Source organism: Hypanus sabinus, chromosome 1 (assembly GCF_030144855.1).
Source record: "Hypanus sabinus isolate sHypSab1 chromosome 1, sHypSab1.hap1, whole genome shotgun sequence".
Classification (NCBI taxonomy): domain Eukaryota; kingdom Metazoa; phylum Chordata; class Chondrichthyes; order Myliobatiformes; family Dasyatidae; genus Hypanus; species Hypanus sabinus.
Window position 1 is genome coordinate 202,652,589 of NC_082706.1, and position 18,715 is coordinate 202,671,303.

At 40.6% G+C, this 18,715-nt stretch overlaps 1 protein-coding gene across 8 annotated transcripts in view; it reads left to right on the top strand.

Moving 5' to 3' along the window:
- clasp2 (cytoplasmic linker associated protein 2) overlaps positions 1-18,715 on the top strand; it is a 376,943-nt gene that overhangs the window by 336,052 nt on the left and 22,176 nt on the right. For 4 of the 8 annotated variants that reach the window (XM_059984319.1, XM_059984349.1, XM_059984358.1 and 1 more), the window contains 4 exons: positions 3,089-3,232; positions 7,958-8,067; positions 9,438-9,597; positions 12,020-12,239. In XM_059984319.1, coding sequence (XP_059840302.1) covers positions 3,089-3,232; positions 7,958-8,067; positions 9,438-9,597; positions 12,020-12,239 — 634 coding nt within the window. The remainder of the gene's footprint in view (positions 1-3,088; positions 3,233-7,957; positions 8,068-9,437; positions 9,598-12,019; positions 12,240-18,715) is intronic. The other 4 variants (XM_059984342.1, XM_059984376.1, XM_059984334.1 and 1 more) reach the window with 3 other exon arrangements.

Genomic DNA, 18,715 nt, shown 5'->3' on the forward strand with positions numbered 1-18,715 from the left:
AAACTGAATCTGAATAAAAATAGTCCAAAGATGTTAAAGGACTATAAGTTCAAAAGAAATCACCACACAGTTTCCACAAGTCCCCAGGGTCCCGACAGACTGGCCATCCCACGCCGGCGGCAGAAGGAAATACCCCCGCTATGGACTTCCACGGCGCTGCCCGACTCAGCCTCGCAGATGCAGCACACACCGAAAGCGACCTGAGTCCGTTGAACCTCCGAGCCGACGACCATCCCCTCCGGCACAGCTTCTCCGAGCTCCATCCTCTGCCGAGCGTATTAAGACGCCCCCGCCAACTGCCATCGGCAACACGACCCTGAGGACTGGGGGCCTGTTCTTCCCAGCAGACTCCCGGACCTCACGGCAGCAGCAGCAACGAAGAAGGTCTTCCTGGAATTTCCGGATGTTTCTCTGTGCTTCGACGTCCGTTTTCAATTGATTATGATTGCGCACGGCACCCCACTTCACAAATAACAGATAATCAGCTCCGGAGTGGCTGCTGCAAGCTGCGTCATGCCGCCATTTGTCTCCTGTATTAATGATATGGATGAAAATATGAGCAGTAGTGAATAAATTTATAGTTGATGCTAAAATAGTATTTATCATAGTGCAGAAACTATCAAATTGCAGTGGGTCTTGATTAGTGGCAAATGGAATTTAATTCAGAAAAGTGTGAAGGGTTATGTTTAGGAAGGACAAATCAAGATAGGACTTTTACATTGAATGGAAAGACCTGGCTACTGTTGGACAACAGAAGGACCTTGGAATATGAATGCATAGTTTATTTAAAGTGGAGTCACAAATGGACAAAATAATGAAGAATATAAAAGCTGTCAGGGTATTGAATATAAAATTCCCATTCCCATTCCAGCATGCCAGTCCGTGACCTCCTCTTGTGGCGCGATGAGGCCACCCTCAGGGTGGGGGAGCAACACCTTTGAGTTGCCTCCAACCTGATGGCATGAATATTGATTTCACCTTCCAGTTAAAAAAATACAATTCCTTCCCCCCCCCCCCCACCTCTTCCATTTCCCACTTTGGCCTCTTACCTCTTCTCACTTGCCTATCATCTCCCCCTGGTGCCCCCCCCCTTCTTTTGCTCCTTTGATCCACCCTCCTATCAGATTCCTTCTTCTCCAGCCTTTTACCTTTCATGCCCACCTGGCTTCCCCTAACACCTCCTCCCCCCACCTTTGTATTCTGGCATCTAACCCCTTCCTTTCCAGTCCGGAAGAAGGATCTTGGCCCAAAACATCAACTGTTTATTCATTTTTGTAGATGCTGGCCTGCTGAGCTGCTCCAGCATTGAATGTAGAGGCTTGGAAGTAGCGTTGGTGAGATAACATGTGGAGCATTATGTGATGTGGAGCATTGTGGAGTTTTAGCCACCCAGTTACAGAACCTGGGCCTCTGTACCTCCCTCTGCAATTGGATGCTCAATTTCCTAAGCGGAAGACCACAATCTGTGCTGATTGGTGATAACATCTCCTCCTAGCTGACGATCAACACTGATGTACCTCAAGGGTGCGTGTTTAGCAATCTGCTCTACTCTCTCTATATACCCATTACTGTGTGGTTAGGCATAGCTCAAATGGTGGCATCTATTAGTCTCTCGAGACCATGGATCTGTGCCTGGAAGGTTTCCAGGGCGCAGGCCTGGGCAAGGTTGTATGGAAGACTGGCTGTTGCCCATGCAGCGAGTCTCCCCTCTCCAAGCCACCAATGTTGTCCAAGGGAAGGACAAGGGCCAATACAACTTGGCACTGATGTCGTCGCAGGAGTTGCCAGAACGAAGTTGAAGGCAACGTTGGACTGCCTTAGGGACTCCAGCTCCAGATTTGTCCTCAGGGTTTACTCCCAAACCCTTTCCCATGAGTGGGTATGGCCGCAAGGCAGCGGAGGTTTGAAATCAGAGTTTTCCCTCTCTTAGATGGATTGCCTTTCCAGGGTGACGAGCTCCATCTACCTGAAGCACTGGTTTTAAGGCGCCAGGACCCACCTTTGCCTCTTCTCCTGTCAGTAGAAACAGTTCTGTCAGGCTTAGAGGCTAAGCCACACAAGAAGGCCAGGAGTTGCACTTGGTTGTCAGAGGCTATTTGAGGCACATGCCGTGAGGAGCACTTTTAGGAGGGCAAGCTTGTCCTCACTACCACCCCTTGGCTTGACAACCTTAGGAACCTTAGCTCAAATACCATCTATAAATTTGCTGATGATACAACCATTGTTGGTAGAATCTCAGGTGGTGACGAGAGGGCGTACAGGAGTGAGATATGCCAACTAGTGGATTGGTGCTGCAGCAACACCCTGGCACTCAGCATCAGTTTGACAAAAGAGCTGATTGTGGACTTCAGGAAGGGCAAGACAAAGGAACACATACCAATACTCATAGAGGGATCAGAAGTGGAGAGAGTGAGCAGCTTCAAGTTCCTGGGTGTCAAGATCTCTAAGTACCTAACCTGGTCCCAACATATCAATGCAGTTATAAAGAAGGCAAGACAGCGATTATACTTCATTAGGAGTTTGAAGAGATTTGGTATGTCAACAAATACACTCATAAACTTCTATATTTGTACCGTGGAAAGCATTCTGAGAGGCTGCATCAGTGTCTGGTATGGGGTGTGGGGGGGCTACTGCACAGGACTGAAAGAAGCTGCAGAGGGTTGTAAATTTAGTTGGCTCCATCTTGGGTACTAACCTACAAAGTACCCAGGACATCTTCAAGGAGCAGTGTGTCAGAAAGGCAGCATCCATTATTAAGGACCTCCAGCACCCAGAGCATGCCCTTTTCTCACTATTACCTTCAGGTAGGAGGTACAGAAGCCTGAAGGCACACACTCAGCGATTCAGGAACAGCTTCTTCCCCCTGCCATCCAATTCCTAAATGGACATTGGACCCGTGAACACTACCTCACTTTTTTAATATGTATTATTTCTGTTTTTTGCATGAGTTTTAATCTATTCAATATTCATATACTGTACATTTTTATATTGAGCAATAATTGTGAAGCTGCAATTGAAATTATGAATATGATGATGGGTTTAATTAAATTTCTCTCAGTGTAACTTCAAACAATCTTTTCTCTTTTAGGCTGCCCAGTCAGTTTTAATATGCCTGTTTCAACTCAACACACCAGAATTCAGCATGCTGCTTGGAGCCCTACCTAAAACATTCCAAGATGGAGCAACCAAACTTCTTCAAACACACCTTCGCAGTTTAGGCAATACTATCCAGGTATTTTTGCTTTGGTCCTTATAATTATTTTACTGGTAATGTAACTTTGTTCAGTTAAACAGGTTGTTAATGCAGTAAGCTGCCTCATTGGATGCAAATCTGCAACATTATTTTTGTTATCTGTAGATCAAAAATATTTATGATAAACTGTTTCAATAAGCCAGATTCAATTATGACAGCAAGGTTTGAAACTCTAACACACGTTCTATTGACTTTGGTTTCCACATGGTACCCCCTCACCTGTGGAGTCATAGAAAAGTAAGGCACATAAACAAGCCCTTCAGTCCATATAGTGTGTACCAAACCATTTAAACTGCCTAGTCCCATCAATCTACACCCATGCCATAGCCCTTCATACCCCTCCCATCTATGCACCTATCTTTGTCAAGTTCCATGAAGGGTTTTAATGCTTATGCTATATTCATTTGATAGCGGTGACCACCTTGCTCCAGTAGTGCCTTCTTTATTTTATGCGATGGACTGCCAAACCAAGATACTTTCTAACTAATGAAAAAAAATGCCAATCCTTATTAAAAGGATCGGAAGATGGGCACCAAGGCCTGGTGACTTGTTGCAGGCTGCTCTCATTACTTCATTGTAATCATTCTATTCTTTCACTTCAATGCTCTGTTGTAATGAATTGTTCTATACGAACAGCATGCAATACTAGTTTTTCCACTGTACCTCAATACGTGTGACAAACATAAACCAATTTGCCAGTTTAGTCCACCGCCTTTTCCATTTGATTTACCCTTTCCAACTTTCAAATACCCTGGATTATTTAGTCAGTGAAAGCTTATTTCTCTGATGACAATCAGAGTATATCCATTTATGGCATGCTGCTATTCATCCTCCTTGCTGGAGCAGAATGCATCCAGTTAAAGTACATTCTAATTTAACTTTTTAAACTTTCTGTTCTCTGACCCACCTTGCAGATATTACCACTGCCTATTTAGTTACTGACTAAGTTTCTAACTTGCATCTCTAATCTCCCTCCTGGCTCTTCTCTCAATTTTCCATCCATTTGGCAAAAAAAAAACATTTTGCAAAAGTACCCTCCTCAAAAGCAAGTGCCCTTGCTAAGATATTTGCCTTGGCCCTGTTGAGGTGTAAACTTTCCAACTTGTACATGTCCCAGAATGAGTCCCAGACATTCAGAATTTTAAGCTATCAGTTGTGCATTAATTCCCCATCCTCCTGCTTCACTCCTTGTTAGCATGTAACACTAGGAGTAACCCTGAGATGATCAACTTTTAAAATCCTGCTTTTTAATCCCATTTTAAGCTTGGGCAACACAGCACCTTAAAGTCATATCCATTACTATTGTAATCTCTCAATTGCTAAATATTTTTATCAGTATTCCTTCTCCCCATTGTATAGCTGAACTACTTTCTGGGTATACCCCATGAAATGTCATCACTCTCATTCCTCTATCTAAAAGGGAAAATCTCTTAGGGTGTGAGAATAATCGGGAGACAGCTGAACTGGCTGCCTGATGCTGCTATCTGCATTTCTGTCACCTATTCTCTCTCAATCTGCTCATTTTGGCATTTGCCATTCCCTGTTACATAATAGAGACCCTATACAATTTCTTTTCAAAGACAGGCAACAAGATTTAATTCTAAAGCAAGCAAGTAGCTGGCTTTGTGCTGGATATAGGTCTTTCTACAATATGGCATCCAATGGACTATGTTGAATACATTCTGGGCACCACATATCAACTCTGAGGTATATCATAACTGAAAGGAGTTCTCCTCTCTCAATATTCTTGCAATGTCTTGAATTCTCTGAAATGAGTGGATTGAATTAGAAGATGAGGTCAGTGGGTTTCTGGATGTTAAAAACATAAGGCCATAAGACAGAGGAGCAGAATTAGGCCATTCAGCCCTTCAAATCTGCTCTGCTATTCCATTAAGGTTTATTTATTATCCCTCTCAACCCCATTCTCCTGCATTTTCACCATAACCTTTGATGCACTGACTAACCAAGAACCTTTAGACCTCTGCTTTAAATATACTCAATGTCTTGTCTCCACAGCCATCTGTGGCAGTGAATTCCACAGATTCACTACCCGCTGGCTAAGGAAATTCCTCCTCAACACTGCTCTAAATGGACGTCCTTCTTTCTCAGGATGTACCTCGAGCCCTAGAGTCATCCACTGTAGGAAGCATCCTCTGCACTCTATCTAGACCTTTCAACCTTCAACAGGTTTCAATGTTTTTTCTAATCATTTCATTGTAATCATTCTATTCTTTCACTTCAATGCTCTGTTGTAATGAATTGTTCTATACGAACAGCATGCAATACTAGTTTTTCCACTGTACCTCAATATCTGTGACAAACATAAACCAATTTGCCAGTTTAGTCCACTGCATCTTTTTTCTAAACTCTTAACGAGTGCAGGCACTGAGCCATCAAACACTCCTCACATGTAAACACTTTCATTCCTGGGATCAATCTTATGAACTTCCTTTGAGCCCTCTACAACGCCAGCACATCTCTTCTTAGATTAAGAGCCCAAAACTGCTCACAATGCTCCAAGTACAGTCTGACCAATGCCTCAGCATGACATCCTTGCTTTGAAATTTTAGTTTATATTGCAATTTGCAATAAATTTCTTTATTTTCAAAGAGAATTGTGAGACTAAAACTTAAATTTTCCTGCATGATAATAAACAGAACTGCAGAACGTCCAGTGAACGGCAGTTCTGGGTGAAATTGCCTTGTTAATGAGAGAGGTCAGAGTAGAATGGCCAGGCTGGTTCAGGCTGACAGGAAGGTGACAGTAACTCAAATAACCACATATTGCAACAGTGGAGGACAGAAGAGCATCTCTGTACATACAATATGTTGAGCCTTGAAGTGGAAGGGCTACCGCAGCAGCAGAAGACCACCCTGGATTCCCTCCTGTACCTAATAATGTGGCCACTGAGTGTATGCAGCCCAGCACTTCTACAAGGCAACCTTTCCTTGCATTTCTTTCGCAGAGATGTCAAGTTCATGGGCATAACCATAAGAACATATAATCAAACATGGACAGTTTCTGCACAGTCTCATGAATAATTTCATTTGAAGTTTTCATGTTTTATTGTTTTACAGCATTGAATCACAGTGGATTTAATTTGCCTTTTCAACACTGGTCAACAGGAAAAACACTCTTTTGTGTCAAGATGAAAATAGATCTCTACAAAGTGATCTAAATTAATTACAAATATAAAACACAAAATAATTCATTGCATATGTATTCACCCCCCCTTTAATGTGACGGACTAAATCATCACTGGTGCAACTAATTGGTTTTAGAAGTCGCATAATTAGTTAAATGGAGTTCTGTTTTTGGAGACCTGTGTGCAGTTAAGATGTTTCAATTAATTGTAATAAAAATACACCTATATCTGGAAGGTCCAACTGCTTATGAATCAGTATCCTTGCAAAAACTACACTGTGAAGACAAAAGAACACTCTAAGCAATTTTGCGCAAAGGTTATTGAAAAGCACAACTCAGGAGATGGATACACGACACTGAATATCCCTTGAAGTACCATTAAGTCAATCATCAAGAAATGGAAAGAATATGGCACAGCTGTAAATCTGACTAGAGCAGGCTGTCCTCAAAAACTGAGTGACCACACAAAAAGGAGACTAGTCAGGGAGGCCACCAAGAGACCTATAACAACTCTAGAGGAGTTATAAGCTTCAGTGGCTGTGATGGGAGAGACTGTGCATACAACAACTGGTGCCTGGGTACTTCAACAGTTGCAGCTTTATGGGAGAGTGGCAAAGAGAAAGCCACTTTTGGAAAAATTCCTCAAATGAAATCTCAGCTAGAATTTGCCAGAAGGCATGTGGGAGACTCTGAAGTCAGCTAGAAGAAAGTTCTGTGGTCTGATCAAACCAAAAGTGAGTTTTTTGGCCATCAGACTAAATGCTGTGTTTGGAGTAAGCCAAACATCACACGTCATCAAAAATACATTATCCATGAAACATGGTGGTGGCTGCATCATGCTGTGGGGGTGCTTCACTGCAGCAGGCCCTGGAAGGCTTGTGAAGGTAGAGGGTAAAATGAATGCAGCAAAATACAGGGAAATCCAGGAGGAAAACCTGATGCAGTCTGCAAGAAAACTGCAACTTGGGAGATTTGCTTCCCAGCAAGACAATGACCCCAAGCATAAAGCCAAAGAAAGCTACACAGGAATGGCTGGAAAACAACAAAGTTCATGTCCTAGAGTGGCCAAGTCAGAGTCTAGACCTCAATCCAACTGAGAATTTGTGGCTGGGCTGAAAGGGGCTGTTCACTCACAATCCTCATGCAATCTGACAGAGCTTGAGCAGTTTTGTAAAGAACAGGGAAAAATTGCAGTGCTCAAATGTGCAAAGCTGATAGAGATCCATCCACACAGACTTAAGGCTGTAATGCTGCCAAAGGTGCATCTTCTAAACAATGACTTGAGGGGGGTGAATACTTATGCAATCAATTACTTTGTGTTTTATATTTGTAATTAGATCACTTTGTAGAGATCTGTTTTCACTTTGACACAGAAGAGTTTTTCTGTTGATCAGTGTCAAAAATAAATTAAATCCACTGTGATTTAATGTTGTAAAACAATAAAAAATGAAATCTTCCAGGGGGATGAATACTTTTTATATTTTAAAAATAGATGTTTTATGTTTTTGAAACAATTGGAAAAATGCATGACAAAATAATTTTACATTTTTTTAAAATCAGCAGGGATCAGGAAACAGCTCTGTTGCCAGAAGCACACCACGCTCACCTGCAGGTTGGACCAGTCCCCTTACTTCACCGACCAGTGCAACTCAGAATACTCCACCACCAAGGTAAGGTAAACATAGAGGAGGGGCGCCATTAGTTACTGATGAATTAACATTGACTTGTGGAACATTTTCAAGAAATTTTGAATGGTCTGAAATATATAGTCAAAGATTTTGTGCATGTCCAGGTAAGTGGATTAATGTAGGAACGGGGATTGAACAAAATAACCCAATAAGTGCATTGGAAGCCACGGTTCTCTACCTCAACACTTCACCTGTATTCACCATGATGAAATATGGGCATGAAAGTGAGTTCAGGAAGGGGTACATGGATAATCCGGAGAAGGTCTATATTACGATGTTAGGTGTTAGGTGTTACCAAACTCTGAAGAGCTGATTTATTAAGAGGGCCAGATGATATCTGAACCTGGTTTGCTATGAGAAGATAGTTGAAACAGGTGGAATTTAAAGCAGACAAGTGTGAGGTGTTACACTTTTGGAAGACAAACCAGGGTAGGACTTGCACAGGGTAGAACAAAGGGATCTGGGAATACAGATCTATAATTCCTTAAGATGACATCACAGATAGACAGGGTCATAGCTAGAGTTTTTGGCACATTGGCCTTAGTAAATTGGAGTATTGAGTACAGGAGTTGCAATGTTATGTTGAAGTTGTTTGAGACAATGAAACATAATTTGGATTATTGTGTGGCATTCTGGTCGCCGCCTACAGAAAAGATATGAATAAGCCTGAAAGAGTGTAGAGAAGTTTAGAAGGATGTTACCTGGATTTGAGGACCTAACTAGTAGGAAGAGTTTAAGTACATTAGCACTTTATTCCCTGGAGCATGGGAGAATGAAGGGGGAGTTAATAGAGGTATACAAAATTATGAAGAATATGGATAAAGGTTGAATATGAGCAGGCTTTTTCCTCTGAGGTTAGTTGAGACTGGAACTAAGGTCCTTGGTTTAGGCTTAATACTAAAATATTTAAGGGTAACCTGGAGGGAATCTCTTCACTCTGAGGGTGGTGCCAGTGCGGAACGAACTGCCCTGCAGAAGTGGTGGGCGTGGGTTCAATTGGAACATTTAAGAGATGTTTCAATAGGTGCATGGATGAGAGGGCTATGATCTGGATGTGGATAGATGGGACTAGGCAGAATAATACTACGAAATATGGCCTTCCAATTTTATTTCAAAAATTACCTAGCAATTAAAACTGTTAATATGACTTGGATCCTCTCATTTTCCCTCTGATTTCAGAGCTTGTTTCTATCAAAAGCGTAGTTTCTATTGTGGCAATTCAGAACCATATTCTGTGAGATCAGTTTCAGTTTTGTGCTTTCTAGTGCTACATTTGCTAAAACACATGGAGTGTAATCAACAGTAACCCCCTGCAATAAGACTTTGCCAATTCATAATTTTCATCTTTTAAGCAGTGCATTTAACTATGATGCAGAAAACATGAACTCAGAAGAAATATACTGCTCTCTTCGAGGTATGTCTGAAGCAATCCAGAACTTCAGTCTCCTTAGTCAAGAAGAAATGAATGAACCTTTGAGGCGAGATGCTAAAAAGGAAGAGGATCTGGAGCAGGTAACTTCTGTGTATTTCTATAATTTTGCCTTAATTGATACTAACTTTGGGAAGATACTTCAAACTACATGCAGATCAGGTAGTGCTTTCCAATCTTTCCCTTTCTACCAACTGACTGAAAATAGAATGAATGCGCTAAGACCATTGGTCTTGGGTCAGTTCTTCCTACTTAATGGATGACGTTGAGCTGGAAAAATAGTAGAAGTGCTTCAATAAAAGGTGAAAGCTTCAAAGGTTCATTTTTATTTTCAAAATATGTATGCAGAATACAGCTGAGATTTTTCTTCTCCAGATAGCCAAACAGTACAGAAAAACCATAGAGGTAATTGAAAGAAAAGACATCAATCACCCCGGCACAAAAAAAACTCTCAAGCCGCAACCCCCCCAACCCCTCCCTTACACAAAAGCTAACAGATAGCCCACACTCAACAAGAACCTCAAACCCAACCTCCCAGCCTGCCAATCGGCAACAAGAAAGAAAGAGCTAGTTAATGCAATTATGAAGAAGGCATGCCAGTGGCTATATTTCATTAGGGATTTGAGAAGATGTGGTACATCACCAAGATTCTAGCCGATTTCTACAGATGTACCATGGAGAGTATTCTGACTGGTTGCATCACCCATCTGGTATAGAGACACAATGCACAGAATCGGGAAAAAAAGCTTCAGAGGGTTGTAAACTCAGCCAGCTCCATCAAGAGCACTGGCCTCCCCAACACTGAGGACATTCTCAAAAGATGGTGCCTCAAGAAGGGCAGCACCTAGATTAAGGAACCTCACCACCTAGGCCCTCTTCTCATTACTACCTTCAGGGAGGTGGTACAAGAAGTTGAAAACACACACTCAATGTTTTCTGTCAGGGTGAAATGTCAATAAATTTGGAAGTTTTTTTTTAATTAAAGTGGAATTGATCATTATTTCCGGGCAATTCTTAATTACTAGTTATTGGACTTACATTACAATAACAGAAAAATCCACTGAATAATAGCTTGGCACTTTTCTCCACCAAATGTAAAGTTCACAGTTCCCACAAAAGCATAGAAGCCTTTAATTTGTAATCAAACCTCTGCTAGGTTGAATTCTGGTCTTGTCCAACAGTGAAGCACAAACTAGCTGTAATACTGGGGCATCAGACAGTTCAACAACGAATAACAAAATGTTGGAGGAACTCAGCAGGTCAGGTGCCATCTATGAATAGTTGACTTTTCAGACCGAGCCACATGCAAACACTGGCAAAGAAACAGCAAGCCCCACTGTTCATTTGAATGGAATGGAATCACTGCTAGGGAAAGAGAAGATATGTTACAAATTTTTGGATAAATTGACTTTCAGTTCTGAAATGATTTGAGTTTTTTTTTAATCAGGGTTGTGAGTGGAGTCAACAGATAGAAAAAACGAGAGCAAAGCCATTAAATTGTAGAGGAAACCTGGGAACTTCAGTGTGGAGAAAAAAAATTTAAAATATTGTTTCTACTGCTTGCAAATCATGAATGGAGAATTCTTGGAATACCCAAAGAAAAGAGGCAGTGAAAAATATTTGAACTTGGGGGCTCTTAAACTTTGAAGTTTAAGAGCCCCCAAGAAGTTTGCTACTGGTGGCTTAAGTTAGAGAAGAGGGAAAAGAAATTGTTATATAGGGGGTGGATTAATTGCTTGGAAAGGATGAATATGAAGGGGTCTGAGTACATGGAAAGGGGAGTAGAAGTAAACATAAGTTGGCCATAGTCCCACTCTCTTTGTACTACACTTTTCCATTTATTGAAAATTCTCATTGATTGAATCTAAATCTGGTGAATGCTAGATAAAGGATGGTGCTATGGTGAAAGTGGGACAATGTGTACCTCAAAACTTGTTACATATATCAAACCCACTGCCCTCCACTTACTGAATAGGTACTAATAAGCTGACATTGTTAACAAAAATTATAAAATACGCCAGGGTACACCAACGTGCTCCAAACCAAGTGAAATGTTTTAGAGTTTAAATGTATGTATAAAATATGGCAGTGAAGTTTTATATAAGCTCTCAAAAAGATCATTGTGCTAATTACTCGATCATCTGTTTAATAAACAGATTTAATACTGTAATAGAAAACTAACTTGTCCTTTATAAAGAATCTTTTTCATTCACTTGAGAAAGTAGCCTGTGCTTTGTTTTAAATTCTAATGTGAAAGAGCATCTCCAGTGTTCACAGTAGCACATCAGTTCAGAGTCTTTATTTTTAGGCTTACCTTTCTGTCAAAGGATTTGAAATACAACTTTCTAACTGTATTGAGAGGACTACCAACTTAACCCACTGTTCCCAAAATAAACCATTTCATTTTGAAGAGAAAGAGAAAAAATGGGTGTGGAAGGCCAATAGTGTGAGGAAAGGGGGAAAATATTTTACTAATAGTTCTTAATTTCTACTTCTGCTCAATAGGTCACTGCTGGAGCTGCTGACATTAGAGGAGGTGGTGATGCCACTGACTTAGGACGAATTGCCCTTGACAATAAAACTTCAATGTTAAACACCATGTCCCATCGCAGCAGTTCCCGACCGCGTGATTATCATCCCTACAACTATACAGATAACATCTCTGTTAGTAAATCGGCCTTAAAGGAAGCCATGTTTGATGATGATGCTGAACAGTTTCCTGATGGTAAGTAGCAGATCTATTTCATTAGTAAGTATCTTTGTTCAAAAATAACATAGTTTACTCAAGCCCACTATTTTATGCTTATTTTAGTATTTTTTTATCTATTACTTTGATTATTTGCTATGCCATGAGTTTTAAAATAGTGATAAGTGGAAATGCTTTAACCGGAAAACATCTGTTTTGATCTATTTGACATCAGCAATACATGTGGTTCACATACCTTTTTGTCATTAACCCTTTACATTGGTGGCACAGCGCAAATCTGATGCAGTGGACCTTGATATTTAAATCATCAAAGAAATTGGCATATTTTTAACAGCCCTGCATGCATTCTCATCTATAAATGACTTCAATGATCAGATTTAAAGATTAGCATTTTTGTCACACCTATATCAAAACATGTTGTGAAACGTGTTGTTGCCGTCAAATCAGTGTAGATTGTGATGGCAGCCGCAAGTGTACCACGCTTCTGCCTTCCATATAGTATGACCACAACTAATTAACGGACTAACCTGTACATCTTTGGAATGTGGGAGGACCCCAGAACGCCCAGAAGGAAACCATGCAGTGGCAGGGATTGAACCTCAGTTGGTGATTGGTGATGCAGCAAAGCCACACTACCACGTTGCCCTTTCCATTTCACAATGATTGTAACAATCTAAGTACTCCACCTGTCTGTGACATGTAGACTGACCATTATTGTTTTCCCTTCTCTTTATAAATATGATATAATAAGTTGTGGTGATTTCACCCACCCCAAAGATTGTTCATCAAAGTCAAAATTGAGCTTATTGTCATTTGCTCAAGTACAGGAGCAAAGGAAAATCTGTGATAGCAGCACAGGCATGTAGCATCATATAAGCAGCCATCACAAGAAAAAAAAGAAACACGTTAAACATAATTTATGTAAAAGTTAACATTTAGAACAAAAAAAAGTTTGCCATTTTTGTGTCAAGTGGACCAGCTGTTCATAATGTTGCGAAACTGTAGTGATTATGTTTTTACCATTTGGTTCAAGAACCAATTCTGTGGCTATGGTTGTTGGAAATGAACCATTCACTTGGCATACTGCAGAAGATTATCAGGGCAGTATCCAAGGCCAAGCCATCTTCAGAATACCTCATTAATAATCCCTGTTCCATTCTCAAGTTATCTTAAGTTTTATGATATGAATAAAGAGAAGTCTCAAGCTTTCAGGAAAGTATTAAACTGAGGGAGGGCAAATTACAAAATTATTAGGTACAGGCTGGTTGAGGGGGCGGTGGGAGGTGTAGGAGTTTAATTGGGCAAGTCCACATTTAGTCTATAAGACATGGTTGCAGAAATAACATATTTGGCCCATCGGATTAGCTCCGCCATTCCATCAGGGCTGATTTATTTTCTCTCCCAAACCTATTCCTCTACCTTCTCCCTGTAACCTTTGATACCCTTATTAATCAAGAACCTATCAACCTTCATCTTAAATATACAAAATAACTCTGTCTGCATAGCCATCCATGGCGACGAATTCCACAGATTCATTATCTATGACATTTACCAGTTTAAAGACCAGCTGATGGAATGACCAGACTAGAGTTCAGGACTGACCTGTTCAGTCAGGAGGAAGGACAAGGATGTCGAGTTAAGGAACCTTGGATGTCAGGAGAGGTTGTGAATTTAGAGAAAAAAACAAAAAAGAAGCATGTGCAAGGGTTTGAAGCCAAAATCTGACAAGGCACATGAAGCAAAAGGGTGACAAATACAGGACTGAAGGTGTTAAATATGAATGTACACAATATCCGGAATAAGGTAGATGATCTGGTTGTGCAGTTAGAGATTGGTGGGTATGAGTTGTGGTCGAAAGAAGATTTTAATCTGGAGTTCATCATCCAAGGATACACATTGTATCCTAGGTAGGCAGAGGAGGTGGGGTGACTCTAGTGGTAAAAAATAAATCAAATCCTTAGAAAGTGGTAACATAGGACCAGAAGATGTAGAATCCTTGTAGGAAATGGCAAAGGTAGAAAGACCCTGATGAGAAATATATACAAGCCTTTGAACGGTAGCCAGGATGTGGGCTACAAATTACAATGGGCGATAGAAAACGCATATCAAAAGAGCAATGTGATGATAGGCATGAGGGATTTCTATACACAGGCAGATTGGGAAAATCAGGCTGGTGCTGGATCCAAAAAGAGAGAATTTGTTGAATGCCTATGGGGTTATTTTTTAAGGGCAGCTTGTGGTTCAGTCTATTAAGGGAACAGCAATTCTGGTTTGGGTGTTGAGTAATGGAACAGGGACCTTAAGGTAAAGGAACCTTTAGGGGACAGTGATCATAATATAATAGCCTACACCCTGCAATTTGAGAGAGGAAAGCTAAAGTCATATGTATTAGTATTACAGTGGAGTAAAGGGAACTATAGAGACATGAGAGAGGGGCTGGCCAAAGCTGACTGGAAAGGGACAATAGGATTAAAGGCAGAACAGCCATGGTGGGAGTTTCTGGGAGCAGTTTGGAAGATGCAGGATAGATATATCCCAAAGAAGTAGTATTCTAAAGGCAGAATGACACAACCATAGCTGACAAACAAAAAAAGAAAAAGGGCAAAAATGAGTTAGAGGATTGGGAACTTTAAAACACTAAAAGGCAACTATAAAAAGCAATAAAGAGGGAAAAGAAATATGAAGCCAATGATATCAAAGAGGATAACGAAAGTCTTTTCAAATGTACAAAGAGTAAAAAAGAGGTAAAGGTAGATATCAGACCATTGGTAAGCTGTGCTGGAGAAGTAGTAATGGGGGACAAGGAAATTGAGGATGAACTAATCAAGTAATTTGCATTTGTCTTCACCGTGAAAGACACTAGCAGTATGCTGGAAGTTTGAAAGTATCAGGGATGAAAATGAGTTCAATTGCTGTTACTAGAGAGAAGGTCCTTGAGCAGCTGAAAGGCCTGAAGGTAGATAAGTCACCTGGACCAGATGGACTACACCCATGGGTTCTGAAAGAGGTAGCTGAACAGATTGTAGAGGCATTGGTAATGACTTTTCAAGAATCACAGATGGTTCCGGAGGACTGGAAAATTGCAAGTGTCACTCCTCTTCAAGGAGGGAGGAGTCAGAAGAAAGGAAACTATAGGCCAGTTAGCCTAACTTCAGTGGTTGTGAAGCTGTTGGAGTCAATTGTTAACTATGAGGTCTCAGTCTACTTGGAGGCACATGATAAAATAGGCCAAAGTTTCCAGAAGGGAAAACCTTGCCTGACAAAGTTGTTGGATTTCTTTGAGGAAATAACAAGCAGGATAGATTAAGAAGATGTTGTTTACTGAATTTTTAGAAGGCCTTTGACAAGGTGCGGCACATGAAGCTGCTGAATAAAGGGCATTGTTGAGGGTTTAGAGTAAGTTCATAAGAATGATTCTGGGAATGAATGAGTTATCATATGAAGAGCGTTTGATAGCTCTAGGCCTGTAATCTAGAAGAATGAGGGGTTGTCTCATTGAAACCTTTCAAATGTTAGAAGGCAAAGATAGAGTGGTTGTAAAGATGATATTTCCTATAATGGGGGAATCTAGAATCAGAGACCAGAGCCTCAGAATAGAGAGACATCCATTTAGGACCAAGATTAGGAATTTCTTTAGCCAGATGGTAATGAATCCATGGAATTTGTTACCACAGTCGGTTGTGGAGATAGGTCACTGGATATGTTTAAGGCAGTGGTTGATAAGTTCTTCATTAGTCAAGGCATGAAAAGTTACTGGAAGAAGGCAGGAGTACTCTAGAGTGGACAATGTTCCTTTGTTCAAAAAGGGAAATGGGGATAATCAGGAACATTGTAGGTCATTGAGCCTCACATCAGAGGTAGGGAAGCTATTGGAGAAGATCCTTAGAGATAAGATTTATAAGCATTTGGAAAAGCATGGTCTGATTTGGGATAGTCAGCATAGCCTGATTTGGAACTTCTCTTAGTTCTTCTGTTCTACAGCAGTCCCAGGGCCCTAGCATTTCATTCTGAAAGTCCTATACATTTTTGTCTTTCCAAAGTGCAATACCTCACACTTATCTGAATTAAACTCCATTTGCCATTCCTCAGCCCACTTCTTTGCAAGTCCTGATAACCAGTTTCTCTGTTAACACCATCTATTTTAATGACATACGCATCCTATAATTGTTTGAAACTGAAAGCCATTTAAGTTCTTGTCTAAAATGTGGCATGTTTAATAATACAAACTAGAGATGATTCAGATCCTGAGTTTCAAAAACATGTTTCCCTTTTCTCCTGCTGTCAAAGTAAAGAGATGAGTCTACTTGAGAAAAGTGAAGATAATATTTTTTGACTAGCTGTTAGACATTTTAACTTGCAAAGGTACAGAATGATTACATTATAAGTTGATTATCTCTAGGTTTGCTGATAGTGGGCGCTACCTACTTGAGTGAATTTATTAATGTTTTGGAGAAATTGAGGAGGGATATTTAGAAACAATATTTCACTGGATAGGCTTCACGAATGCAAAGCTAGGTTTGTTGTAAATTTACAAAATCTAGTTCTTTCTAGATTTATCACAAGGTCAAAAACAAATTAAAATTTGATCTACGTGTGTTGACATATTAGCACCACAAACATTGTAACACTGTGTTGGCTAAACATTTTGTTCAGCAGATGCAGTTTTTAAAAGATGAGAGTGCATGAATAAATGCAGTTCTCTCTCGGTGTCTCTTCCATGGAGCTCCTCAAAGAGACGGTTGTATGTTTTTACATTTGTGAAGAATAATAAGGGCTGTTGATTGTAGAATTATTACTGTTCAGTTCATTCGTAACTCTTCGTAATGTAAACCTGTGCCTGCATGAAGCAAGAGCTGGAATCACATTCAGGCAATGGCTGACAAGTGGAAGGTAAAATTCACACTATTCAAGAGACATTAATTACTTCTGACATTCAGTAGTGTTATTAGTACCAAGTCACATCCCCATACCTTCATCATCCTAGGGATAACTAACTACTGACCAGAAAGACTATTGGATTGTAAATATACACTCAGTGGCCACTTTATTCGGTACTCTCGCACAACCATACACATTATCCTATACCCAGTAAAGTGTATGGTTATGGTCTTCTGCTGCTGTAGCCCATCCATTTCAAGGTTAGATGTGCTGTGCATTCAGAGATGCTCTTCTGCACATCACTGTTGTAAAGCGTGGTTATTTGAGTTGCTGTCACCTTCCTGTCAGGTTGAACCAGTCTGGCCATTATCCTCTGACCTCTATCATTAACAAGGCATTTTCACCCACAGTACTGCCACACACTGGAATTTTTATTTTGTTTTTTGCATCATTCTCTGTAAACTCCAGAGACAGTTGTGTATGAAAATCCCAGGAGATCAGCAGTTTCTGAGATACTCAAACCACCCTGTCTGGCACCAACAATCATTCCACAGTCAAAGTCACTTTGATCACACTTCCTCACCATTCTGATGTTGGTCTGAATGACAACTAATGTCTTGTACATGTCTGCATGCTTTGATACATTGTGTTGCTGCCACATGATTGGCTGATTAGATAATTGTATTAATAAGCAGGTGTACCCAGTAAAGTGGCCCCTGAGTGTATGTGCACTGCGTGACCACAAGGGTAGGTCAGCATTGGATATTCTTCCTGACACTCATAAATAAAGATACTTGTCAGGAATGGTATTAAATCTCAGCCTGAATGAACCCTGTTGCAGCAGTACTCATTACATTCAATATCACCCAGCAGAAATCTGCACACTAGGCTGGCAGCTCATCCATCCCCATGAGCATTCACTTTCCCAACACTCGCGTTATTTCTGTCATGGGTCCAGTCTCAAAACCCATGCAAATTACTTCCCTAAGACTACTCTGAAAACAGCTCACTAATCTTTAAATACATTCTTAAATAAAGTAAATAAATGAATTCCATATATAGTACTGTGCAAAAATCTTAGGCATCTAGATATAGCTAGGGTGCCTAAGACTTTTGCACAGTACTATATTTGTCAGTGGAGAGCAAGTTTGTAAGTCTGGTGTGAGAAAAGGTTGTTAGGAATAGCAAGGGTGGAGCGCTGTGGGGGGGGCTTGGGACAGGTAGCAGATGGGCAGGGGGTGGTGTGGATGCTGGCACACCCAGCCCTGAGACACTGGGCAAGGTAATTTGATTCCAAACTATTAGATTGCTGATCATTACAGAATGTTTCTCCAGTGCTTCCTGCTCCCTCCCCTTTCCCTTTTCCCAACCATGATTCCCCTCTCCCTTTCCCCTTCCTACTCTCAGTCCAGGTTTATCATCACTCACACATCATGATTTTTTTAAGGCAGCAGTACAGTGCAATACATAAAATCACAACAGTACTGTCCAAAAGTGTCCATGCTGCACTGCAGTTTCTTAATAATCTATTGCTCCTATTTTCATTATTCAGTTTCAAATGAAATCTAGATTCCTTTTGCTTTATTTGCTGTTGTCTTAAATAGCCCACATCCTTT